The 27,047-nt window shown below is 53.4% G+C and overlaps 1 protein-coding gene across 3 annotated transcripts in view; it reads right to left on the reverse strand.

Annotated features, from left to right (window-relative positions):
* Positions 1–27,047, reverse strand: part of LOC110520668 (hyccin 2) — a 155,084-nt gene that overhangs the window by 4,295 nt on the left and 123,742 nt on the right. The window contains exon 12 of one of the 3 annotated variants that reach the window (XM_090230510.1): positions 19,956–20,087. The exons of the other annotated variants lie outside the window; for them this stretch is intronic. Within the exon in view, the coding sequence (XP_090086636.1) occupies positions 19,956–20,087 (132 nt within the window). The remainder of the gene's footprint in view (positions 1–19,955; positions 20,088–27,047) is intronic. 3 annotated transcript variants of the gene reach the window in all.

The following is a 27,047-nucleotide window of genomic DNA, read 5'->3' on the forward strand; positions in this document are numbered from 1 at the left end:
TCTGAAGCTGACTGGCATATGGCTTACATAGGGCTCTGTGGCTGGCATATGGCTTACAGAAGGCTCTGTGGCTGGTTGGCAGGCATACAGCTTACAGGGGGCTCTGTGTCTGGCTGGTTGGATGGCATATGGATACAGAGTACTCTGTGGCTGGCCGGCTGGCATATGGCTACAAAAGGCTCTGTAGCTGACTGGCATATGGCTTACAGAGGGCTCTGTGGCTGGCATATGGCTTACAGAAGGCTCTGTGGCTGGCTGGCTGGCATATGGCTTACAGAGGGTTCAGTGGCTGGCAAATGGCTTACAGAGGGCTCTGTGGCTGGCTGGCTGGCATATGGCTTACAGAGGGCCCTGTGGCTGGCTGGCTGGCATATGACTTGCAGAAGGCTCTATGGCTGGCAAATGGCTTAAAGAGGGCTCTGTGGCTGGCAAATGGCTTACAGAGGGTCTGTGGCTGGCTGGCATATGGCTTACAGAGGGTCTGTGGCTGGCTGGCATATGGCTTACAGACGGTTCTTTGGATGACTGGCATATGGCTTGCAGAGGGCTCTGTGGCTGGCCGGCTGGCATATGGCTACAAAAGGCTCTGTAGCTGACTGGCATATGGCTTACAGAGGGCTCAGTGGCTGGCAAATGGCTTACAGAGGGTTCTGTGGCTGGCTGGCTGGCATATGGCTTACAGAGGGCTCTGTGGCTGGCTGGCGTATGGCTTGCAGAGGGCCCTGTGGCTGGCTGGCTGGCATATGACTCAAAGAAGGCTCTATGGCTGGCAAATGGCTTAAAGAGGGCTCTGTGGCTGGCAAATGGCTTACAGAGGGTCTGTGGCTGGCTGGCATATAGCTTACAGAGGCCTCTGTGGCTGGCTGGCAAATGGCTTACAGAGGGCTCAGTGGCTGGCAAATGGCTTACAGAGGGTCTGTGGCTGGCTGGCATATAGCTTACAGAGGCCTCTGTGGCTGGCTGGCAAATGGCTTACAGAGGGCTCTGTGGCTGGTTGGTTGGCAGGTATACGGATTAGAGAGGGCTCTGTGGCTGGTTGGCAGGCATATGGCTTACAGAGGGCTCTGTGATTGGCTGGCAGGCATATGGCTTACAGAAGGCTCTGTAGCTGACTGGCATATGGCTTACAGAGGGCTCTGTGGCTGGCTGGCTGGCTGGCTGGTTTGCATATGGCTTACAGAGGGCTCTGTGGCTGGCTGGAGTATGGCTGGCAGAGGGCCCTGTGGCTGGCTGGCTGGCATATGACTCTGCGGCTGGCAAATGGCTTACAGAGGGCTCTGTGGCTGGCAAATGGCTAACAGAGGGTCTGTGGCTGGCTGGCTAGCATATGTTTTACAGAGGGCTCTGTGGCTGGCTGGCTGGCATATGGCTTACAGAGGGCTCTGTGGCTGGCCGGCTGGCATATGGCTTACAGAGGGCTCTGTGGCTGGTTGGCTGGGATATGGATTACAGAGACAGAGGGCTCTGTGATTGGCTGGCAGGCATATGGCTTACAGATGGTTCTGTGGCTGACTGGCATATGGCTTGCCGAGGCTCTGTGGCTGGCCGGCTGGCATATGGCTTACAGAAGGCTCTGTGGCTGACTGGCATATGGATACAGAGTACTCTGTGGGCTGGCTGGCTTGCTGGTTGGCATATGGCTTACAGAGGGCTCTGTGGCTGACTGGCATATGGCTTGCAGAGGCTCTGTGGCTGGCTGGCTGGCATATGGCTTACAGAAGGCTCTGTAGCTGACTGGCATATGGATACAGAGTACTCTGTGGCTGGCTGGCTGGTTGGCATATGGCTTACAGAGGCCTCTGGCTGGCTGGCGTATGGCTTGCAGAGGGGCCTGTGGCTGGCTGGCATATGACTCGCAGAGGGCTCTGTGGCTGGCAAATGGCTTACAGAGGGCTCTGTGGCTGGCTGAATGGCTAACAGAGGGTCTGTGGCTGGCTGCATATGGCTTACAGAGGGCTCTGTGGCTGGCTGGCTGGCTGGCGTATGGATAAAGAGAGCTCTGTGGCTGGCTTGCATTTGGCTTACAGAGGGCTCTATGGCTGGTTGTCTGGCAAATGGCTTACAGAGGGCTTTGTGGATGGCTGGTGTATGGCTTGCAGAGGGCTCTGTAGCTGGGCAGCAGGCATAATGCTTACAGAGGGCTCTGTAGCTGGCTAGCATATGGCTTACAGAGGGCTCTGTTGGCTGACATATGGCTTGCAGAGGGCACTGTGGCTGGCTTGTTTGGCTGCCTGGCACATGGTTTACAGAGGGCTCTGTGGCTGGCTGGCATACGGCTTACAGAGGGCTTTGTGGCTGGCTGTCTGACATAAAGCTTACAGAGAGCTCTGATGCTACCTGGCTGGCTTGCATATGGCTACAGAGGGCTCTATGGCTGTCTGGTATATGGCTTACAGAGGGCTTTGTGGCTGGCATATGGCTTTGTGGATGGCTGGTGTATGGCTTGCAGAGGGCTCTGTAGCTGGCTGGCATATGGCTTACAGAGTACTCTGTGGCTGGCTGGCTGGCTGTTTGGCATATGGCTTACAGAGGGCTCTGTGGCTGACTGTCTGGCATATGGCTTACAGAGGGCTCTGTGGCTGGCATATGGCTTACAGAGGGCTCTGTGGATGACTGGCATATGGCTTGCAGAGGGCTCTGTGGCTGGTCGGCTGGCATATGGCTTGCAGAGGGTTACGTGGCTGGCTGGCTGGCAATGGCTGACAGAGGGCTCAGTGGCTGGCAACTGGCTTACAGAGGGCTTAGTGGCTGGCAACTGGCTTACAGAGGGCTCAGTGGCTGGCAACTCGCTTACAGAGGGCTCTGTGGCTGGCTGGCTGGCATATAGCTTACAGAGGGCTCTGTGGCTGGCTGGCTGGCATATGGCTTACAGGGGGCTCTGTGGCTGGCTGGCATATGGCTCTGTGGCTGGCTGGCTGGCATATGGGTTATAGAGGGTTCTGTGGCTGGCTGGCTGGCTGGCATATGGCTTACAGAGGGCTCAGTGGCTGGCTGGCTGGCATATGGCTTACCATATGGCATATGATATGGTATATGCCAGCCAGCCAGCCACTGAGCCCTCTGTAAGCCAGTTGCCAGCCACTGAGCCATCGGTAAGCCAGTTGCCAGCCACTGAGCCCTCTGTAAGCCAGTTGCCAGCCACTGAGCCCTCTGTCAGCCATTGCCAACCAGCCACAGAACCCTCTGTAAGCCATATGCCAGCCAGCCACTGAGCCCTCTGTAAGCGATATGGCTAGCCACTGAGCCCTCTGTAAGCCATTGGCTAGCCACTGAGCCCTCTGTAAGCCATTGGCTAGCCACTGAGCCCTCTGTAAGCCATTGGCTAGCCACTGAGCCCTCTGTAAGCCATTGGCTAGCCACTGAGCCCTCTGTAAGCCATTGGCTAGCCACTGAGCCCTCTGTAAGCCATTGGCTAGCCACTGAGCCCTCTGTAAGCCATTGGCTAGCCACTGAGCCCTCTGTAAGCCATTGGCTAGCCACTGAGCCCTCTGTAAGCCATTGGCTAGCCACTGAGCCCTCTGTAAGCCATTGGCTAGCCACTGAGCCCTCTGTAAGCCATTGGCTAGCCACTGAGCCCTCTGTAAGCCATTGGCTAGCCACTGAGCCCTCTGTAAGCCATTGGCTAGCCACTGAGCCCTCTGTAAGCCATTGGCTAGCCACTGAGCCCTCTGTAAGCCATTGGCTAGCCACTGAGCCCTCTGTAAGCCATTGGCTAGCCACTGAGCCCTCTGTAAGCCATTGGCTAGCCACTGAGCCCTCTGTAAGCCATTGGCTAGCCACTGAGCCCTCTGTAAGCCATTGGCTAGCCACTGAGCCCTCTGTAAGCCATATGCCAGCCAGCCAGCCACTGAGCCCTCTGTAAGCCATTGGCTTGCCACTGAGCCCTCTGTAAGCCATATGCCAGCCAGCCAGCCACTGAGCCCTCTGTAAGCCATATGCCAGCCAGCCAGCCACAGAACCCTCTGTAAGCCATATGCCAGCGGGCTTTGTGGCTGGATGGCTGGCATGTGGCTTACAGAGGGCTCAGTGGCTGGCTGGCTGGCATATGGCTTACAGAGGGCTCAGTGGCTAGCCAATGGCTTACAGAGGGCTCAGTGGCTGCCATATGGCTTACAGAGGGCTCAGTGGCTGGCTAGCATATGGCTTACAGAGGGTTCTGTGGCTGGTTGGCAATGGCTGACAGAGGGCTCAGTGGCTGGCAACTGGCTTACAGAGGGCTCAGTGGCTGGCAACTGGCTTACAGAGGGCTCAGTGGCTGGCTGGCTGGAATATGGCTTACAAAGGGGTCTGTGGCTGGCAAATGGCTTACAGAGGGCTCTGTGGCTGGTTGGTTGGATGGCATATGGATACAGAGTACGCTGTGGATGGCTGGTTGACATTTGGCTTACAGAGGGCTCTGTGGCTGGTTGGCTGGCATATGGCTTACAGAGGGTTCTGTGGCTGGCTGGCTGGCATATGGCTTACAGAGGGCTCTGTGGCTGGTTGGCTGGCATATGGCTTACAGAGGGTTCTGTGGCTGGCTGGCTGGCATATGGCTTACAGAGGGTTCCGTGGCTGGCTGGCTGGCATATGGCTTACAGAGGGCTCAGTTGCTGGCTGGCTGGCATATGGCTTACAGAGGGCTCTGTGGCTGGCTGGCTGGCATATGGCTTACAGAGGGCTCAGTGGCTGGCAAATGGCTTGCAGAGGGCTTAGTGGCTGGCTGGCTGGCTGGTTGGTTGGCTGGCTGGCATATGGCTTACAGAGGGCTCTATGGCTGACTGGCTGGCTGGCATATGACTTACAGAGGGTTCTGTGGCTGGCTGGCAAATGGCTTACAGAGGGCTCGGTGGCTGGCTGGCTGGCATATGGCTTACAGAGGGCTCTGTGGCTGGCTGGCTGGCATATGGCTTACAGAGGGCTCTGTGGCTGGCTGGCATATGGCTTACAGAGGGTTCTGTGGCTGGCTGGCATATGGCTTACAGAGGGTTCCGTGGCTGGCTGGCTGGCATATGGCTTACAGAGGGCTCAGTGGCTGGTTGGCTGGCATATGGCTTACAGAGGGCTCTGTGGCTGGCTGGCATATGGCTTACAGAGGGCTCAGTGGCTGGCTGGCAATGGCTTACAGAGGGCTCAGTGGCTGGCAAATGGCTTGCAGAGGGCTTAGTGGCTGGCTGGCTGGCAAATGGCTAACAGAGGGCTCTGTGGCTGGTTGGTTGGCAGGTATACGGATTAGAGAGGGCTCTGTGGCTGGTTGGCAGGCATACAGCTTACAGGGGGCTCTGTGGCTGGCTGGCTGGTTGGTTGGCTGGCTGGCATATGGCTTACAGAGGGCTCTATGGCTGACTGGCTGGTTGGCTGGCTGGCATATAACTTACAGAGGGTTCTGTGGCTGGCTGGCAAATGGCTTACAGAGGGCTCAGTGGCTGGCTGGCTGGCATATGGCTTACAGAGGGCTCTGTGGCTGGCTGGCTGGCATATGGCTTACAGGGGGCTCTGTGGCTGGCTGGCATATGGCTCTGTGGCAGGCTGGCTGGCATATGGGTTATAGAGGGTTCTGTGGCTGGCTGGCTGGCATATGGCTTACAGAGGGCTAAGTGGCTGGCTGGCATATGGCTTACCATATGGCATATGGTATGGTATATGCCAGCCAGCCAGCCACTGAGCCCTCTGTAAGCCAGTTGCCAGCCAGCCAGCCACAGAACCCTCTGTAAGCCATATGCCAGCGGGCTTTGTGGCTGGACTGCTGGCATGTGGCTTACAGAGGGCTCAGTGGCTGGCTGGCTGGCATATGGCTTACAGAGGGCTCAGTGGCTAGCCAATGGCTTACAGAGGGCTCAGTGGCTGCCATATGGCTTACAGAGGGCTCAGTGGCTGGCTGGCATATGGCTTACAGAGGGTTCTGTGGCTGGTTGGCAATGGCTGACAGAGGGCTCAGTGGCTGGCAACTGGCTTACAGAGGGCTCAGTGGCTGGCAACTGGCTTACAGAGGGCTCAGTGGCTGGCAACTGGCTTACAGAGGGCTCAGTGGCTGGCAACTGGCTTACAGAGGGCTCAGTGGCTGGCAACTGGCTTACAGAGGGCTCAGTGGCTGGCTGGCTGGAATATGGCTTACAAAGGGGTCTGTGGCTGGCAACTGGCTTACAGAGGGCTCAGTGGCTGGCTGGCTGGAATATGGCTTACAAAGGGGTCTGTGGCTGGCAAATGGCTTACAGAGGGCTCTGTGATTGGCTGGCAGGCATATGGCTTACAGATGGTTCTGTGGCTGACTGGCATATGGCTTGCCGAGGCTCTGTGGCTGGCCGGCTGGCATATGGCTTACAGAAGGCTCTGTGGCTGACTGGCATATGGATACAGAGTACTCTGTGGGCTGGCTGGCTTGCTGGTTGGCATATGGCTTACAGAGGGCTCTGTGGCTGACTGGCATATGGCTTGCAGAGGCTCTGTGGCTGGCTGGCTGGCATATGGCTTACAGAAGGCTCTGTAGCTGACTGGCATATGGATACAGAGTACTCTGTGGCTGGCTGGCTGGTTGGCATATGGCTTACAGAGGCCTCTGGCTGGCTGGCGTATGGCTTGCAGAGGGGCCTGTGGCTGGCTGGCATATGACTCGCAGAGGGCTCTGTGGCTGGCAAATGGCTTACAGAGGGCTCTGTGGCTGGCTGAATGGCTAACAGAGGGTCTGTGGCTGGCTGCATATGGCTTACAGAGGGCTCTGTGGCTGGCTGGCTGGCTGGCGTATGGATAAAGAGAGCTCTGTGGCTGGCTTGCATTTGGCTTACAGAGGGCTCTATGGCTGGTTGTCTGGCAAATGGCTTACAGAGGGCTTTGTGGATGGCTGGTGTATGGCTTGCAGAGGGCTCTGTAGCTGGGCAGCAGGCATAATGCTTACAGAGGGCTCTGTTGCTGGCTAGCATATGGCTTACAGAGGGCTCTGTTGGCTGACATATGGCTTGCAGAGGGCACTGTGGCTGGCTTGTTTGGCTGCCTGGCACATGGTTTACAGAGGGCTCTGTGGCTGGCTGGCATACGGCTTACAGAGGGCTTTGTGGCTGGCTGTCTGACATAAAGCTTACAGAGAGCTCTGATGCTACCTGGCTGGCTTGCATATGGCTACAGAGGGCTCTATGGCTGTCTGGTATATGGCTTACAGAGGGCTTTGTGGCTGGCATATGGCTTACAGAGGGCTTTGTGGATGGCTGGTGTATGGCTTGCAGAGGGCTCTGTAGCTGGCTGGCATATGGCTTACAGAGTACTCTGTGGCTGGCTGGCTGGCTGGTTGGCATATGGCTTACAGAGGGCTCTGTGGCTGACTGTCTGGCATATGGCTTACAGAGGGCTCTGTGGCTGGCATATGGCTTACAGAGGGCTCTGTGGATGACTGGCATATGGCTTGCAGAGGGCTCTGTGGCTGGTCGGCTGGCATATGGCTTGCAGAGGGTTACGTGGCTGGCTGGCTGGCAATGGCTGACAGAGGGCTCAGTGGCTGGCAACTGGCTTACAGAGGGCTTAGTGGCTGGCAACTGGCTTACAGAGGGCTCAGTGGCTGGCAACTCGCTTACAGAGGGCTCTGTGGCTGGCTGGCTGGCATATAGCTTACAGAGGGCTCTGTGGCTGGCTGGCTGGCATATGGCTTACAGGGGGCTCTGTGGCTGGCTGGCATATGGCTCTGTGGCTGGCTGGCTGGCATATGGGTTATAGAGGGTTCTGTGGCTGGCTGGCTGGCTGGCATATGGCTTACAGAGGGCTCAGTGGCTGGCTGGCTGGCATATGGCTTACCATATGGCATATGATATGGTATATGCCAGCCAGCCAGCCACTGAGCCCTCTGTAAGCCAGTTGCCAGCCACTGAGCCATCGGTAAGCCAGTTGCCAGCCACTGAGCCCTCTGTAAGCCAGTTGCCAGCCACTGAGCCCTCTGTCAGCCATTGCCAACCAGCCACAGAACCCTCTGTAAGCCATATGCCAGCCAGCCACTGAGCCCTCTGTAAGCGATATGGCTAGCCACTGAGCCCTCTGTAAGCCATTGGCTAGCCACTGAGCCCTCTGTAAGCCATTGGCTAGCCACTGAGCCCTCTGTAAGCCATTGGCTAGCCACTGAGCCCTCTGTAAGCCATTGGCTAGCCACTGAGCCCTCTGTAAGCCATTGGCTAGCCACTGAGCCCTCTGTAAGCCATTGGCTAGCCACTGAGCCCTCTGTAAGCCATTGGCTAGCCACTGAGCCCTCTGTAAGCCATTGGCTAGCCACTGAGCCCTCTGTAAGCCATTGGCTAGCCACTGAGCCCTCTGTAAGCCATTGGCTAGCCACTGAGCCCTCTGTAAGCCATTGGCTAGCCACTGAGCCCTCTGTAAGCCATTGGCTAGCCACTGAGCCCTCTGTAAGCCATTGGCTAGCCACTGAGCCCTCTGTAAGCCATTGGCTAGCCACTGAGCCCTCTGTAAGCCATTGGCTAGCCACTGAGCCCTCTGTAAGCCATTGGCTAGCCACTGAGCCCTCTGTAAGCCATTGGCTAGCCACTGAGCCCTCTGTAAGCCATTGGCTAGCCACTGAGCCCTCTGTAAGCCATTGGCTAGCCACTGAGCCCTCTGTAAGCCATTGGCTAGCCACTGAGCCCTCTGTAAGCCATTGGCTAGCCACTGAGCCCTCTGTAAGCCATTGGCTAGCCACTGAGCCCTCTGTAAGCCATATGCCAGCCAGCCAGCCACTGAGCCCTCTGTAAGCCATTGGCTTGCCACTGAGCCCTCTGTAAGCCATATGCCAGCCAGCCAGCCACTGAGCCCTCTGTAAGCCATATGCCAGCCAGCCAGCCACAGAACCCTCTGTAAGCCATATGCCAGCGGGCTTTGTGGCTGGATGGCTGGCATGTGGCTTACAGAGGGCTCAGTGGCTGGCTGGCTGGCATATGGCTTACAGAGGGCTCAGTGGCTAGCCAATGGCTTACAGAGGGCTCAGTGGCTGCCATATGGCTTACAGAGGGCTCAGTGGCTGGCTAGCATATGGCTTACAGAGGGTTCTGTGGCTGGTTGGCAATGGCTGACAGAGGGCTCAGTGGCTGGCAACTGGCTTACAGAGGGCTCAGTGGCTGGCAACTGGCTTACAGAGGGCTCAGTGGCTGGCTGGCTGGAATATGGCTTACAAAGGGGTCTGTGGCTGGCAAATGGCTTACAGAGGGCTCTGTGGCTGGTTGGTTGGATGGCATATGGATACAGAGTACGCTGTGGATGGCTGGTTGACATTTGGCTTACAGAGGGCTCTGTGGCTGGTTGGCTGGCATATGGCTTACAGAGGGTTCTGTGGCTGGCTGGCTGGCATATGGCTTACAGAGGGCTCTGTGGCTGGTTGGCTGGCATATGGCTTACAGAGGGTTCTGTGGCTGGCTGGCTGGCATATGGCTTACAGAGGGTTCCGTGGCTGGCTGGCTGGCATATGGCTTACAGAGGGCTCAGTTGCTGGCTGGCTGGCATATGGCTTACAGAGGGCTCTGTGGCTGGCTGGCTGGCATATGGCTTACAGAGGGCTCAGTGGCTGGCAAATGGCTTGCAGAGGGCTTAGTGGCTGGCTGGCTGGCTGGTTGGTTGGCTGGCTGGCATATGGCTTACAGAGGGCTCTATGGCTGACTGGCTGGCTGGCATATGACTTACAGAGGGTTCTGTGGCTGGCTGGCAAATGGCTTACAGAGGGCTCGGTGGCTGGCTGGCTGGCATATGGCTTACAGAGGGCTCTGTGGCTGGCTGGCTGGCATATGGCTTACAGAGGGCTCTGTGGCTGGCTGGCATATGGCTTACAGAGGGTTCTGTGGCTGGCTGGCTGGCATATGGCTTACAGAGGGTTCCGTGGCTGGCTGGCTGGCATATGGCTTACAGAGGGCTCAGTGGCTGGTTGGCTGGCATATGGCTTACAGAGGGCTCTGTGGCTGGCTGGCATATGGCTTACAGAGGGCTCAGTGGCTGGCTGGCAATGGCTTACAGAGGGCTCAGTGGCTGGCAAATGGCTTGCAGAGGGCTTAGTGGCTGGCTGGCTGGCAAATGGCTAACAGAGGGCTCTGTGGCTGGTTGGTTGGCAGGTATACGGATTAGAGAGGGCTCTGTGGCTGGTTGGCAGGCATACAGCTTACAGGGGGCTCTGTGGCTGGCTGGCTGGTTGGTTGGCTGGCTGGCATATGGCTTACAGAGGGCTCTATGGCTGACTGGCTGGTTGGCTGGCTGGCATATAACTTACAGAGGGTTCTGTGGCTGGCTGGCAAATGGCTTACAGAGGGCTCAGTGGCTGGCTGGCTGGCATATGGCTTACAGAGGGCTCTGTGGCTGGCTGGCTGGCATATGGCTTACAGGGGGCTCTGTGGCTGGCTGGCATATGGCTCTGTGGCAGGCTGGCTGGCATATGGGTTATAGAGGGTTCTGTGGCTGGCTGGCTGGCATATGGCTTACAGAGGGCTAAGTGGCTGGCTGGCATATGGCTTACCATATGGCATATGGTATGGTATATGCCAGCCAGCCAGCCACTGAGCCCTCTGTAAGCCAGTTGCCAGCCAGCCAGCCACAGAACCCTCTGTAAGCCATATGCCAGCGGGCTTTGTGGCTGGACTGCTGGCATGTGGCTTACAGAGGGCTCAGTGGCTGGCTGGCTGGCATATGGCTTACAGAGGGCTCAGTGGCTAGCCAATGGCTTACAGAGGGCTCAGTGGCTGCCATATGGCTTACAGAGGGCTCAGTGGCTGGCTGGCATATGGCTTACAGAGGGTTCTGTGGCTGGTTGGCAATGGCTGACAGAGGGCTCAGTGGCTGGCAACTGGCTTACAGAGGGCTCAGTGGCTGGCAACTGGCTTACAGAGGGCTCAGTGGCTGGCAACTGGCTTACAGAGGGCTCAGTGGCTGGCAACTGGCTTACAGAGGGCTCAGTGGCTGGCAACTGGCTTACAGAGGGCTCAGTGGCTGGCAACTGGCTTACAGAGGGCTCAGTGGCTGGCTGGCTGGAATATGGCTTACAAAGGGGTCTGTGGCTGGCAACTGGCTTACAGAGGGCTCAGTGGCTGGCTGGCTGGAATATGGCTTACAAAGGGGTCTGTGGCTGGCAAATGGCTTACAGAGGGCTCTGTGGCTGGTTGGCAGGCATACAGCTTACAGAGGGTTCTGTGGCTGGTTGGCTGGCATATGGCTTACAGAGGGTTCTGTGGCTGGCTGGCTGGCATATGGCTTACAGAGGGTTCTGTGGCTGGCTGGCTGGCATATGGCTTACAGAGGGCTCAGTGGCTGGCAAATGGCTTGCAGAGGGCTTAGTGGCTGGCTGGCTGGCAAATGGCTTACAGAGGGATCTGTGGCTGGTTGGTTGGCAGGTATACGGATTAGAGAGGGCTCTGTGGCTGGTTGGCAGGCATACAGCTTACAGAGGGATCTGTGCCTGGCCGGCTGGCAAATGGCTTACAGAGGGTTCTGTGGCTGACATATGGCTTACAGAGGGTTCTGTGGCTGACTGGCATATGGCTTGCAGAGGCTCTGTGGCTGGCCGGCTGGCATATGGCTTACAGAAGGCTCTGTAGCTGACTGGCATATGGATACAGAGTACTCTGTGGCTGGCTGGCTGGCTGGTTGGCATATGGCTTACAGAGGCCTCTGTGGCTGGCTGGCGTATGGCTAGCAGAGGGCCCTGTGGCTGGCTGGCATATGACTCGCAGAGGGCTCTGTGGCTGGCAAATGGCTTACAGAGGGCTCTGTGGCTGGCTGAATGGCTTACAGAGGGTCTGTGGTTGGCTGCATATGGCTTACAGAGGGCTCTGTGGCTGGCTGGCTGGCGTATGGATAAAGAGAGCTCTGTGGCTGGCTTGCATTTGGCTTACAGAGGGCTCTATGGCTGGTTGTCTGGCATATGGCTTACAGAGGGCTTTGTAGCTGGCATATGGCTTACAGAGGGCATTGTGGATGGCTGGTGTATGGCTTACAGAGGGCTCTGTAGCTGGCTGGCATATGGCTTACAGAGGGCTCTGTTGGCTGACATATGGCTTGCAGAGGGCTCTGTGGCTGGCTTGTTTGGCTGGCTGGCACATGGTTTACAGAGGGCTCTGTGGCTGGCTGGCATACGGCTTACAGAGGGCTTTGTGGCTGGCTGTCTGACATACAGCTTACAGAGAACTCTGATGCTGGCTGGCTTGCATATGGCTTACAGAGGGCTTTGTGCCTGGCATATGGCTTACAGAGGGCTTTGTGGATGGCTGGTGTATGGCTTGCAGAGGGCTCTGTAGCTGGCCAGCAGGCATAATGCTTACAGAGGGCTCTGTAGCTGGCTGGCATATGGCTTACAGAGTACTCTGTGGCTGGCTGGCTGGCTGGCTGGTTGGCATATGGCTTACAGAGGGCTCTATGGCTGACTGTCTGGCATATGGCTTACAGAGGGCTCTGTGGCTGGCTGGCTGGCATATGGCTTACAGAGGGCTCTGCGATTGGCTGGATGGCATATGGCTTACAGAGGGCTCTGTGGATGACTGGCATATGGCTTGCAGAGGGCTCTGTGGCTGGTCGCTGGCATATGGCTTACAGAGGGCTCTGTGGCTGGCCGGCTGGCATATGTTTTACAGAGGGCTCTGTGGCTGGCATATGGCTACAGAGGGCTCTGTGGCTGGCCGGCTGCCATATGTTTTACAGAGGGCTCTGTAGCTGGCTGGCTGGCATATGGCTTACAGAGGGCTCTGTGATTGGCTGGCAGGCATATGGCTTACAGAGGGTTCTGTGGCTGACTGGCATATGGCTTACAGAGGGCTCTGTGGCTGGCCGGCTGGCATATGTTTTACAGAGGGCTCTGTGGCTGGCATATGGCTTACAGAGGGCTCTGTGGCTGGCCGGCTGCCATATGTTTTACAGAGGGCTCTGTAGCTGGCTGGCTGGCATATGGCTTACAGAGGGCTCTGTGGCTGGCCTGCTGGCATATGGCTTACAGAGGGCTCAGTGGCTGGCAAATGGCTTATAGATGGTACTGTGGCTGGCTGGCTGGCATATGACTCGCAGAAGGCTCTGTGGCTGGCAAATGGCTTACAGAGGGCTCTGTGGCTGGCAAATGGCTTACAGAGGGCTCTGTGACTGGCAAATGGCTTACAGAGGGCTCTGTGACTGGCCGGCTGGCATATGGCTTACAGAGGGCTCTGTGGCTGGCCGGCTGCCATATGTTTTAAAGAGGGCTCTGTAGCTGGCTGGCTGGCATATGGCTTACAGAGGGCTCTGTGGCTGGCCGGCTGGCATATGGCTTACAGAGGGCTCTGTGGCTGGTTGGCTGGGATATGGATTACAGAGGGCTGAGGCTGGCTGGCTGATTGGATGGCATATGGCTTAGAGGGCTCTGTGATTGGCTGGCAGGCATATGGCTTACAGAAGGCTCTGTAGCTGACTGGCATATGGATACAGAGTACTCTGTGGCTGGCTGGCTGGCTGGTTGGCATATGGCTTACAGAGGGCTCTGTGGCTGGCCAGCTGGAATATGGCTTACAGAGGGTTCTGTGGCTGACTGGCATATGGCTTGCAGAGGGACCTGTGGCTGGCTGGCTGGCATATGACTTGCAGAGGGCTCTGTGGCTGACTGGCTGGCAAATGGCTTACAGAGGGCTCTGTGGCTGGCTGGCGTATGGCTAAAGAGAGCTCTGTGGCTGGTTGGTTAGCATATGGCTTACAGCGGGCTCTATGGCTGGCTGTCTGGCATACGGCTTACAGAGGGCTCTGTGGCTGGCTGTCTGACATACAGCTTACAGAGAGCTCTGATGCTGGCTGGCTGGCATAATGCTTACAGAGGGCTCTGTGGCTGGCTGGCTGGCTGGTTGGCATATGGCTTACAGAGGGCTCTATGGCTGACTGTCTGGCATATGGCTTACAGAGGGCTCTGTGATTGGCTGGATGGCATATGGCTTACAGAGGGCTCTGTGATTGGCATATGGCTTACAGAGGGCTCTGTGGCTGGCATATGGCTACAGAGGGCTCTGTGGCTGGCCGGCTGGCATATGGCTTACAGAGGGCTCTGTGGCTGGCCGGCTGGCATATGGCTTACAGAGGGCTCTGTGGCTGGTTGGCTGGGATATGGATTACGGAGGGCTGAGGCTGGCTGGCAGGCATATGGTTTACAGAGGGCTCTGTGGCTGGTTGGCTGGGATATGGATTACAGAGGGCTGAGGCTGGCTAGCAGGCATATGGCTTACAGAGGGTTCTGTGGCTGACTGGCATATGACTTGCAGAGGCTCTGTGGCTGGCCGGCTGGCATATGGCTTACAGAAGGCTCTGTAGCTGACTGGCATATGGATACAGAGTACTCTGTGGCTGGCTGGCTGGCTGGTTGGCATATGGCTTACAGAGGCCTCTGTGGCTGGCCGGCTGGCATATGACTGGCAGAGGGCTCTGTGGCTGACTGGCTGGCAAATGGCTTACAGAGGGCTCTGTGGCTGGCTGGCATATGGCTAAAGAGAGCTCTGTGGCTGGTTGGTTTGCATATGGCTTACAGAGAGCTCTATGGCTGGCTGTCTGGCATACGGCTTACAGAGGGCTCTGTGGCTGGCTGTCTGACATACAGCTTACAGAGAGCTCTGATGCTGGCTGGCTGGCTTGCATATGGCTACAGAGGGCTCTATGGCTGTCTGGGATATGGCTTACAGAGGGCTTTGTGGCTGGCATATGGCTTACAGAGGGCTTTGTGGATGGCTGGTGTATGGCTTGAAGAGGGCTCTGTGGCTGGCCAGCAGGCATAATGCTTACAGAGGGCTCTGTAGCTGGCTGGCATATGGCTTTACAGAGGGCTCTGTAGCTGGCTGGCATATGGCTTACAGAGGGCTCTTTGGCTGGCAAATGGCTTACAGAGAGCTCTGTGGCTGGCTGCATATGGCTACAGAGGGCTCTATGGCTGGCTGTCTGGCATATGGCTTACAGAGGGTTCTGTGGCTGACTGGCATATGACTTGCAGAGGCTCTGTGGCTGGCCGGCTGGCATATGGCTTACAGAAGGCTCTGTAGCTGACTGGCATATGGATACAGAGTACTCTGTGGCTGGCTGGCTGGCTGGTTGGCATATGGCTTACAGAGGGCTCTGTGACTGGCCGGCTGGCATATGACTGGCAGAGGGCTCTGTGGCTGACTGGCTGGCAAATGGCTTACAGAGGGCTCTGTGGCTGGCTGGCGTATGGCTAAAGAGAGCTCTGTGGCTGGTTGGTTGGCATATGGCTTACAGCGGGCTCTATGGCTGGCTGTCTGGCATACGGCTTACCGAGGGCTCTGTGGCTGGCTGTCTGACATACAGCTTACAGAGAGCTCTGATGCTGGCTGGCTGGCTTGCATATGGCTACAGAGGGCTCTATGGCTGTCTGGCATATGGCTTACAGAGGGCTTTGTGGATGGCATATGGCTTACAGAGGGCTTTGTGGATGGCTGGTGTATGGCTTGCAGAGGGCTCTGTGGCTGGCCAGCAGGCATAATGCTTACAGAGGGCTCTGTAGCTGGCTGGCATATGGCTTTACAGAGGGCTCTTTGGCTGGCAAATGGCTTACAGAGAGCTCTGTGGCTGGCTGCATATGGCTACAGAGGGCTCTATGGCTGGCTGTCTGGCATATGGCTTACAGGGGTCTGTGGCTGGCCGGGAGGCAAATGGCATACAGAAAGCTCTGTGGCTGGCAAATGGCTTACAGAGGGCCCTGTGGCTGGCTGGCAAATGGCTTACAGAGGGCTCTGTGGCTGGCTGGCATATGGCTTAGAGGATGGCAGGTATATGGCTTTCAGAGGGCACTGCGGATGGATGGATGGCTGGCATATGGCTTGCAGACGGCTCTGTGGCTGGCATATGGCTTGCAGGGGGCTTAATGGCTAGCCGGCAGGCATATGGCTTACAGAGGGCCCTGTGGCTGGACGGCAGACATATGGCTTTCAGAGGGCCCTGTGGCTGGACGGCAGGCATATGGCTTACAGAGGGCCCTGTGGCTAGCCGGCTGGCATTTGGCTTACAGAGGGCTTTGTGGCTGGCTGGCCTATGGCTTGCAGAGGGCTTTGTGGTTGGCAAATGGCTTACAGAGGGTCTGTGGCTGGCTGGCTGGCATATGGCTTACAGAGGGCTCAGTGGCTGGCAAATGGCTTACAGATGGTACTGTGGCTGGCTGGCTGGCATATGACTCGCAGAAGGCTCTGTGGCTGGCAAATGGCTTACAGAGGGTCTGTGGCTGGCTGGCTGGCATATGGCTTACAGAGGGCTCTGTGGCTGGCTGGCGTATGGCTAAAGAGAGTTCTGTGGCTGGCTGGTTGGCATATGGCTTACAGAGGGTCTGTGGCTGGCTGGCTGGCATAAGTCTTGCAGAGGACTCTGTGGCTGGCTGGCGTATGGCTTGCAGAGGGCCCTGTGGCTGGCAAATGGCTTACAGAGGGCTCTGTGGCTGGCAAATGGCTTACAGAGGGCTTTGTGGCTGGCTGGCTGGCATACGGCTTATAGAGGGCTCTGTGGCGGACTGGCTGGCATACGGCTTATAGAGGGCTCTGTGGCTGGCAAATGGCTTACAGAGGGCTCTGTGGCTGGCAATTGGCTTACAGAGGGCTCTGTGGCTGGCAAATGGCTTATAGAGGGCTCTGTGGCTGGCAAATGGCTTACAGAGGGCTTTGTGGCTGGCTGGCTGGCATACGGCTTATAGAGGGCTCTGTGGCTGGCCAGCAGGCATAATGCTTACAGAGGGCTCTGTAGCTGGCTGGCATATGGCTTTACAGAGGGCTCTGTAGCTGGCTGGCATATGGCTTACAGAGGGCTCTTTGGCTGGCAAATGGCTTACAGAGAGCTCTGTGGCTGGCTGCATATGGCTACAGAGGGCTCTATGGCTGGCTGTCTGGCATATGGCTACAGAGGGCTCTATGGCTGGCTGTCTGGCATATGGCTTACAGGGGTCTGTGGCTGGCCGGGAGGCAAATGGCATACAGAAAGCTCTGTGGCTGGCAAATGGCTTACAGATGGCCCTGTGGCTGGCTGGCAAATGGCTTAGAGGATGGCAGGTATATGGCTTTCAGAGGGCACTGCGGATGGATGGATGGCTGGCATATGGCTTGCAGACGGCTCTGTGGCTGGCATATGGCTTGCAGGGGGCTTAATGGCTAGCCGGCAGGCATATGGCTTACAGAGGGCCCTGTGGCTGGACGGCAGACATATGGCTTTCAGAGGGCCCTGTGGCTGGACGGCAGGCATATGGCTTACAGAGGGCCCTGTGGCTAGCCGGCTGGCATTTGGCTTACAGAGGGCTTTGTGGCTGGCTGGCCTATGGCTTGCAGAGGGCTTTGTGGTTGGCAAATGGCTTACAGAGGGCTCTGTGGCTGGAAAATGGCTTACAGAGGGTCTGTGGCTGGCTGGCTGGTATATGGCTTACAGAGGGCTCAGTGGCTGGCAAATGGCTTACAGATGGTACTGTGGCTGGCTGGCTGGCATATGGCTTACAGAGGGCCCTGTGGCTGGCTGGCTGGCATATGACTCGCAGAAGGCTCTGTGGCTGGCAAATGGCTTACAGAGGGTCTGTGGCTGGCTGGCTGGCATATGGCTTACAGAGGGCTCTGTGGCTGGCTGGCGTATGGCTAAAGAGAGTTCTGTGGCTGGCTGGTTGGCATATGGCTTACAGAGGGTCTGTGGCTGGCTGGCTGGCATAAGTCTTGCAGAGGACTCTGTGGCTGGCTGGCGTATGGCTTGCAGAGGTCCCTGTGGCTGGCAAATGGCTTACAGAGGGCTCTGTGGCTGGCAAATGGCTTACAGAGGGCTTTGTGGCTGGCTGGCTGGCATACGGCTTATAGAGGGCTCTGTGGCGGACTGGCTGGCATACGGCTTATAGAGGGCTCTGTGGCTGGCAAATGGCTTACAGAGGGCTCTGTGGCTGGCAATTGGCTTACAGAGGGCTCTGTGGCTGGCAAATGGCTTACAGAGGGCTCTGTGGCTGGCAAATGGCTTACAGAGGGCTTTGTGGCTGGCTGGCTGGCATACGGCTTATAGAGGGCTCTGTGGCTGACTGGCATATGGTTAACAGAAGTCTGTAAATGAGGGGATGAGGGTAAAGAGTAGACAATCCAGTCCAGCAGCCCAGAGCTGACCAGACTGAACTCTAGACACATCAAACAAGACAAAATTGACCTTCAAATGTAGCAATGAATGTTTAAGACAGATGGGTAAAAGCAGGTAGCTGAGCTCCATGATTTGGAGGTCTTAACAGACAAGGAGACAACTGTCTGTGGCAGTAAGGAGTGCTGGAGTTGAGCATGGCTTGGAAGGTTGATGATTGAGATGATGTTGGCAGTATGTGTGGAGGCCATGTCATGCACATGCTTGGAGGCAGTTTCTCACTCACTGAGCTGCGCTACGTTAGATACATGAATACAGCTGTATCTCTGCACATCTATACAGCTGCACTACACAACTAAATGGACAACACTTCCAGTGAACAGGTACTCTATGGCTGGCTGTCTGGCATATGGCTTACAGAGGGCTTTGTGGCTGGCATATGGCTTGCAGAGGTCTCTGTGGCTGGCCAGCAGGCATAATGCTTACAGAGGGCTCTGTAGCTGGCTGGCATATGGCTTACAGAGGGCTCTGTGGCGGGCCGACTGGCAAATGGCTTACAGAGGGCTCTGTGGCGGGCCGACTGGCAAATGGCTTACAGAGGGCTCTGTGGCTGGCCAGCAGGCATAATGCTTACAGAGGGCTCTGTGGCTGGCCGACTGGCAAATGGCTTACAGAGGGCTCTGTGGCTGGCGTATGAATAAAGAGAGCCCTGTGGCTGGTTGGCAGTCATATAGCTTACAGGGGGCCCTGTGGCTGGCCGGCAGTCATATAGCTTACAGGGGGCCCTGTGGCTGGCCGGCAGTCATATAGCTTACAGGGGGCCCTGTGGCTGGCCGGCAGTCATATAGCTTACAGGGGGCCCTGTGGCTGGCCGGCAGTCATATAGCTTACAGGGGGCCCTGTGGCTGGCCGGCAGTCATATAGCTTACAGGGGGGCCCAAATGTTTCCTGTAATGGCAAACACTTCCAGTGAACAGGTACAGCTGGGTGCTGCTGGCCCAAATGTTTCCTGTAAATGGCAAACACTTCCAGTGAACAGGTACAGCTGGCCCAAATGTTTCCTGTAATGGCAAACACTTCCAGTGAACAGGTACAGCTGGGTGCTGCTGGCCCAAATGTTTCCTGTAATGGCAAACACTTCCAGTGAACAGGTACAGCTGGCCCAAATGTTTCCTGTAATGGCAAACACTTCCAGTGAACAGGTACAGCTGGATGCTGCTGGCCCAAATGTTTCCTGTAATGAAACTGACACCAGATGGAGCTGCAGTGACATAACATTTGGGTCTAAAACAATAGGAGTCATTCCAGGTGAGAACCAGAACCAGGCACCAGAGGTTAGGGCGTTTTTCTAAACATCCTGAAGTTACCTTAGGAAACAGATGAGCATGCTCAGTATTGACGATAGGCAGTGCTCTAAGCAGGAAGCATGGGGTCATGGTAAGGTTGTAGATCAGGGGTCATAGGTAGAAGGAGCACCATGCTATGGTCCTGTCCACCTATCCTTCAACCCAGAAGTCTTCCTTCCTCTCTCTGGACTACTATACAGCACAGAGGACAATACTGCCCAAAAAAGGCAAAGTGCAGTAACTATAAATTTGGTCAATATGTTTGATCTATTGTAATGGCCAGGTATATTATCTGATTAATGTGGTATTTAGTTTCCTGACACAAGAACAAGCCAGTCGTTCAGAATAAGTCATGAAGAATCAGAAATTGCTGTCTAGACTTGAAAAAGACTGAAGTCAGAAATGTTTTTACTTAGTTACAGCACTTTGTAGGGCAGTGTAGAAATGACGTGGTTGGTGGATGGATTAGAAAACAGGAACTTGGAGGTAGCAATGTAAGTATCTGAACAAGGGCTGGAGGAGTTTGTGAACCCTGGGGAGGTGGAGAGGTAGCCAATGGGACGGAACCCTCACTGCTCTGTGACTCCTCCCGTTCCTGCCTACACTCCAATGTGACAGGGGGGATGATGCTGTAGCCCCGCCCTCCTCGCTCTCGATTGGCTGCTGGATCCCAGGAGGTGTGGTTAGGAGTGATGGTGACACTGAGCTCTGCTTCGTTTGTGTAGTCAAAACAATCTGGGGTGTAACAACACAGGATGAGATGCTCTTAACAGCCACACCCATCAGCAGTCTACATGGTACAGCACTTATCATGGTCAGGAAATCAACCATGACATCTGACCACACACTGTACACTCCACTGGTGATGAGTGGGTTATAAATGACATGACATCTGACCACAGGGTTGCTGTCTCTAACCCTCTCTCTTCCAGGGTTAATGTGTAAGTAAGTGTTGCTGTCTCTTTCCCTCTCTCTTCCAGGGTTAATGTGTACAGTAAGTGTTGCTGTCTCTAACCCTCTCTCTTCCAGGGTTAATGTGTACAGTAAGTGTTGCTGTCTCTAACCCTCTCTCTTCCAGGGTTAATGTGTACAGTAAGTGTTGTTGTCTCTAACCCTCTCTCTTCCAGTGTTGATGTGTGTACAGTAAGTGTTGCTGTCTCTAACCCTCTCTCTTCCAGGGTTAATGTGTACAGTAAGTGTTGCTGTCTCTAACCCTCTCTCTTCCAGGGTTAATGTGTACAGTAAGTGTTGCTGTCTCTTTCCCTCTCTCTTCCAGGGTTAATGTGTACAGTAAGTGTTGCTGCCTCTTTCCCTCTCTCTTCCAGTGTTTATGTGTAAGTAAGTGTTGCTGTCTCTAACCCTCTCTCGTCCAGGGTTAATGTGTACAGTAAGTGTTGCTGTCTCTTTCCCTCTCTCTTCCAGGGTTAATGTGTACAGTAAGTGTTGCTGTCTCTTTCCCTCTCTCTTCCAGGGTTAATGTGTACAGTAAGTGTTGCTGTCTCTTTCCCTCTCTCTTCCAGTGTTGATGTGTGTACAGTAAGTGTTGCTGTCTCTAACCCTCTCTCGTCCAGGGTTAATGTGTACAGTAAGTGTTGCTGTCTCTAACCCTCTCTCTTCCAGGGTTAATGTGTACAGTAAGTGTTGCTGTCTCTAACCCTCTCTCTTCCAGGGTTAATGTGTACAGTAAGTGTTGCTGTCTCTTTCCCTCTCTCTTCCAGGGTTTATGTGTACAGTAAGTGTTGCTGTCTCTAACCCTCTCTCTTCCAGGGTTAATGTGTACAGTAAGTGTTGCTGTCTCTAACCCTCTCTCTTCCAGGGTTAATGTGTACAGTAAGTGTTGCTGTCTCTAACCCTCTCTCTTCCAGGGTTAATGTGTACAGTAAGTGTTGCTGTCTCTTTCCCTCTCTCTTTCAGGGTTTATGTGTAAGTAAGTGTTGCTGTCTCTAACCCTCTCTCTTCCAGGGTTAATGTGTACAGTAAGTGTTGCTGTCTCTTTCCCTCTCTCTTTCAGTGTTGATGTGTGTACAGTAAGTGTTGCTGTCTCTAACCCTCTCTCTTCCAGGGTTAATGTGTACAGTAAGTGTTGCTGCCTTTTTCCCTCTCTCTTCCAGGGTCAATGTGTACAGTAAGTGTTGCTGTCTCTAACCCTCTCTCTTCCAGGGTTAATGTGTAGAGTAAGTGTTGCTGTCTCTAACCCTCTCTCTTTCAGGGTTTATGTGTACAGTAAGTGTTGCTGTCTCTTTCCCTCTCTCTTCCAGTGTTGATGTGTGTACAGTAAGTGTTGCTGTCTCTAACCCTCTCTCTTCCAGGGTTAATGTGTACAGTAAGTGTTGCTGTCTCTAACCCTCTCTCTTTCAGGGTCAATGTGTACAGTAAGTGTTGCTGTCTCTAACCCTCACTCTTCCAGGGTTAATGTGTACAGTAAGTGTTGCTGTCTCTAACCCTCTCTCTTCCAGGGTTAATGTGTACAGTAAGTGTTGCTGTCTCTAACCCTCTCTCTTCCAGGGTTAATGTGTACAGTAAGTGTTGCTGTCTCTAACCCTCTCTCTTTCAGGGTCAATGTGTACAGTAAGTGTTGCTGTCTCTAACCCTCACTCTTCCAGGGTTAATGTGTACAGTAAGTGTTGCTGTCTCTAACCCTCACTCTTCCAGGGTTAATGTGTACAGTAAGTGTTGCTGTCTCTAACCCTCTCTCTTTCAGGGTTTATGTGTACAGTAAGTGTTGCTGTCTCTTTCCCTCTCTCTTCCAGTGTTGATGTGTGTACAGTAAGTGTTGCTGTCTCTAACCCTCTCTCTTCCAGTGTTGCTGTGTGTACAGTAAGTGTTGCTGTCTCTAACTCTCTCTTCTAGGGTTAATGTGTACAGTAAGTGTTGCTGTCTCTAATCCTCTAGCTTTCAGGGTTAATGTGCACAGTAAGTGTTGCTGTCTCTTTCCCTCTCTCTTCCAGGGTTAATGTGTACAGTAAGTGTTGCTGTCTCTAATCCTCTCTCTTCCAGTGTTGCTGTGTGTACAGTAAGTGTTGCTCTGTGTACAGTAAGTGTTGCTGTCTCTAACTCTCTCTTCCAGGGTTAATGTGTACAGTAAGTGTTGCTGTCTCTAACCCTCTCTCTTCCAGGGTTAATGTGTACAGTAAGTGTTGCTGTCTCTAACCCTCTCTCTTCCAGGGTTAATGTGTAAGTAAGTGTTGCTGTCTCTTTCCCTCTCTCTTCCAGGGTTTATGTGTAAGTAAGTGTTGCTGTCTCTTTCCCTCTCTCTTCCAGTGTTGCTGTCTCTAACCCTCTCTCTTTCAGGGTTTATGTGTAAGTAAGTGTTGCTGTCTCTAATCCTCTCTCTTCCAGGGTTAATGTGTACAGTAAGTGTTGCTGTCTCTTTCCCTCTCTCTTTCAGGGTTAATGTGTACAGTAAGTGTTGCTGTCTCTAACCCTCTCTCGTCCAGGGTTGCTCTGTGTACAGTAAGTGTTGCTGCCTCTTTCCCTCTCTCTTCCAGGGTTAATGTGTACAGTAAGTGTTGCTGTCTCTAACCCTCTCTCTTCCAGGGTTAATGTGTACAGTAAGTGTTGCTGTCTCTAACCCTCTCTCTTCCAGGGTTAATGTGTACAGTAAGTGTTGCTGTCTCTTTCCCTCTCTCTTCCAGGGTTAATGTGTAAGTAAGTGTTGCTGTCTCTTTCCCTCTCTCTTCCAGTGTTGCTGTCTCTAACCCTCTCTCTTTCAGGGTTTATGTGTAAGTAAGTGTTGCTGTCTCTAATCCTCTCTCTTTCAGGGTTTATGTGTAAATAAGTGTTGCTGTCTCTAACCCTCTCTCTTCCAGGGTTAATGTGTACAGTAAGTGTTGCTGTCTCTAACCCTCTCTCTTCCAGGGTTAATGTGTACAGTAAGTGTTGCTGTCTCTAACCCTCTCTCTTCCAGGGTTAATGTGTAAGTAAGTGTTGCTGTCTCTAACCCTCTCTCGTCCAGGGTTGCTCTGTGTACAGTAAGTGTTGCTGTCTCTAACCCTCTCTCTTCCAGGGTTAATGTGTACAGTAAGTGTTGCTGTCTCTAATCCTCTCTCTTCCAGGGTTAATGTGTACAGTAAGTGTTGCTGTCTCTAACCCTCTCTCTTCCAGGGTTAATGTGTACAGTAAGTGTTGCTGTCTCTAACCCCCTCTCTTCCAGGGTTTATGTGTACAGTAAGTGTTGCTGTCTCTTTCCCTCTCTCTTCCAGGGTTAATGTGTACAGTAAGTGTTGTTGTCTCTAACCCTCTCTCTTCCAGTGTTGATGTGTGTACAGTAAGTGTTGCTGTCTCTAACCCTCTCTCTTCCAGGGTTAATGTGTACAGTAAGTGATGGCTGTCTCTAACCCTCTCTCTTCCAGGGTTAATGTGTACAGTAAGTGTTGCTGTCTCTTTCCCTCTCTCTTCCAGTGTTGATGTGTGTACAGTAAGTGTTGCTGTCTCTAACCCTCTCTCTTCCAGTGTTGCTCTGTGTACAGTAAGTGTTGCTGTCTCTAACCCTCTCTCTTCCAGGGTTAATGTGTACAGTAAGTGTTGCTGTCTCTAATCCTCTCTCTTCCAGTGTTGCTCTGTGTACAGTAAGTGTTGCTCTCTCTAATCCTCTCTCTTCCAGGGTTAATGTGTACAGTAAGTGTTGCTGTCTCTAATCCTCTCTCTTCCAGTGTTGCTGTGTGTACAGTAAGTGTTGCTGTCTCTAATCCTCTCTATTCCAGTGTTGCTGTGTGTACAGTAAGTGTTGCTGTCTCTAACCCTCTCTCTTCCAGGGTTAATGTGTACAGTAAGTGTTGCTGTCTCTAATCCTCTCTTCCAGTGTTGCTGTGTGTACAGTAAGTGTTGCTGTCTCTAACTCTCTTTCTTCCAGTGTTGCTGTGTGTACAGTAAGTGTTGCTGTCTCTAACCCTCTCTCTTTCAGGGTTAATGTGTACAGTAAGTGTTGCTGTCTCTAACTCTCTTTCTTCCAGTGTTGCTGTGTGTACAGTAAGTGTTGCTGTCTCTAACCCTCTCTCTATCAGGGTTAATGTGTACAGTAAGTGTTGCTGTCTCTAACCCTCTCTCTTCTAGTGTTGCTGTGTGTACAGTAAGTGTTGCTGTGTGTACAGTAAGTGTTGCTCTGTGTACAGTAAGTGTTGCTCTGTGTACAGTAAGTGTTGCTGCCTCTTTCCCTCTCTCTTCCAGGGTTAATGTGTACAGTAAGTGTTGCTGTCTCTAACTCTCTCTCTTCCAGTGTTGCTGTGTGTACAGTAAGTGTTGCTGCCTCTTTCCCTCTCTCTTCCAGGGTTAATGTGTACAGTAAGTGTTGCTGTCTCTAACCCTCTCTCTTCCAGGGTTAATGTGTACAGTAAGTGTTGCTGTCTCTTTCCCTCTCTCTTTCAGTGTTGATGTGTGTACAGTAAGTGTTGCTGTCTCTAACCCTCTCTCTTCCAGGGTTAATGTGTACAGTAAGTGTGGCTGCCTCTTTCCCTCTCTCTTCCAGGGTCAATGTGTACAGTAAGTGTTGCTGTCTCTAACCCTCTCTCTTCCAGGGTTAATGTGTACAGTAAGTGTTGCTGTCTCTAACCCTCTCTCTTTCAGGGTTTATGTGTACAGTAAGTGTTGCTGTCTCTTTCCCTCTCTCTTCCAGTGTTGATGTGTGTACAGTAAGTGTTGCTGTGTGTACAGTAAGTGTTGCTCTGTGTACAGTAAGTGTCTCTTACCCTCCCTCTTCCAGGGTTGTTGTGTGTACAGTAAGTGTTGCTGTGTGTACAGTAAGTATTGCTGTGTGTACAGTAAATGTCTCTTACCCTCCCTCTTCCATGGTTAATGTGTACAGTAAGTGTCTTACCCTCCCTCTTCCAGGGTTAATGTGTACAGTAAGTGTCTCTTACCCTGCCTCTTCCATGGTTAATGTGTACAGTAAATGTCTCTTACCCTCCCTCTTCCATGGTTAATGTGTACAGTAAGTGTCTTACCCTCCCTCTTCCATGGTTAATGTGTACAGTAAGTGTCTCTTACCCTCCCTCTTCCAGGGTTAATGTGTACAGTAAGTGTCTCTTACCCTCCCTCTTCCAGGGTTGTTGTGTACAGTAAGTGTCTCTTACCCTCCCTCTTCCATGGTTAATGTGTACAGTAAGTGTCTCTTACCCTCCCTCTTCCATGGTTAATGTGTACAGTAAGTGTCTCTTACCCTCCCTCTTCCAGGGTTAATGTGTACAGTAAGTGTCTCTTACCCTCCCTCTTCCAGTGTTGCTGTGTGTACAGTAAGTGTTGCTCTGTGTACAGTAAGTGTCTCTTACCCTCCCTCTTCCAGGGTTGTTGTGTGTACAGTAAGTGTTGCTGTGTGTACAGTAAGTATTGCTGTGTGTACAGTAAATGTCTTACCCTCCCTCTTCCATGGTTAATGTGTACAGTAAGTGTCTTACCCTCCCTCTTCCATGGTTAATGTGTACAGTAAGTGTCTCTTACCCTCCCTCTTCCAGGGTTAATGTGTACAGTAAGTGTCTCTTACCCTCCCTCTTCCAGGGTTAATGTGTACAGTAAGTGTCTCTTACCCTCCCTCTTCCAGTGTTGCTGTGTGTACAGTAAGTGTTGCTGTGTGTACAGTAAGTGTTGCTCTGTGTACAGTAAGTGTCTCTTACCCTCCCTCTTCCAGGGTTGTTGTGTGTACAGTAAGTGTTGCTGTGTGTACAGTAAGTATTGCTGTGTGTACAGTAAATGTCTCTTACCCTCCCTCTTCCATGGTTAATGTGTACAGTAAGTGTCTTACCCTCCCTCTTCCATGGTTAATGTGTACAGTAAGTGTCTCTTACCCTCCCTCTTCCATGGTTAATGTGTACAGTAAGTGTCTCTTACCCTCCCTCTTCCAGGGTTAATGTGTACAGTAAGTGTCTCTTACCCTCCCTCTTCCATGGTTAATGTGTACAGTAAGTGTCTCTTACCCTCCCTCTTCCAGGGTTAATGTGTACAATAAGTGTCTCTTACCCTCCCTCTTCCAGGGTTAATGTGTACAGTAAGTGTCTCTTACCCTCCCTCTTCCATGGTTAATGTGTACAGTAAGTGTTTCTTACCCTCCCTCTTCCAGGGTTAATGTGTACAGTAAGTGTCTCTTTACCCTCCCTCTTCCATGGTTAATGTGTACAATAAGTGTCTCTTACCCTCCCTCTTCCATGGTTAATGTGTACAGTAAGTGTTTCTTACCCTCCCTCTTCCAGGGTTAATGTGTACAGTAAGTGTCTCTTTACCCTCCCTCTTCCATGGTTAATGTGTACAGTAAGTGTCTCTTTACCCTCCCTCTTCCAGGGTTAATGTGTACAGTAAGTGTCTCTTACCCTCCCTCTTCCAGGGTTAATGTGTACAGTAAGTGTCTCTTTACCCTCCCTCTTCCATGGTTAATGTGTACAGTAAGTGTCTCTTTACCCTCCCTCTTCCAGGGTTAATGTGTACAGTAAGTGTCTTACCCTCCCTCTTCCAGTGTTAATGTGTACAGTAAGTGTCTCTTACCCTCCCTCTTCCATGGTTAATGTGTACAGTAAGTGTCTCTTTACCCTCCCTCTTCCAGGGTTAATGTGTACAGTAAGTGTCTTACCCTCCCTCTTCCAGGGTTAATGTGTACAGTAAGTGTCTCTTTACCCTCCCTCTTCCATGGTTAATGTGTACAGTAAGTGTCTTACCCTCCCTCTTCCAGGGTTAATGTGTACAGTAAGTGTCTCTTTACCCTCCCTCTTCCAT

Source organism: Oncorhynchus mykiss, chromosome 3 (assembly GCF_057628025.1).
Source record: "Oncorhynchus mykiss isolate SJ-2025 chromosome 3, ASM5762802v1, whole genome shotgun sequence".
NCBI lineage: Eukaryota > Metazoa > Chordata > Actinopteri > Salmoniformes > Salmonidae > Oncorhynchus > Oncorhynchus mykiss.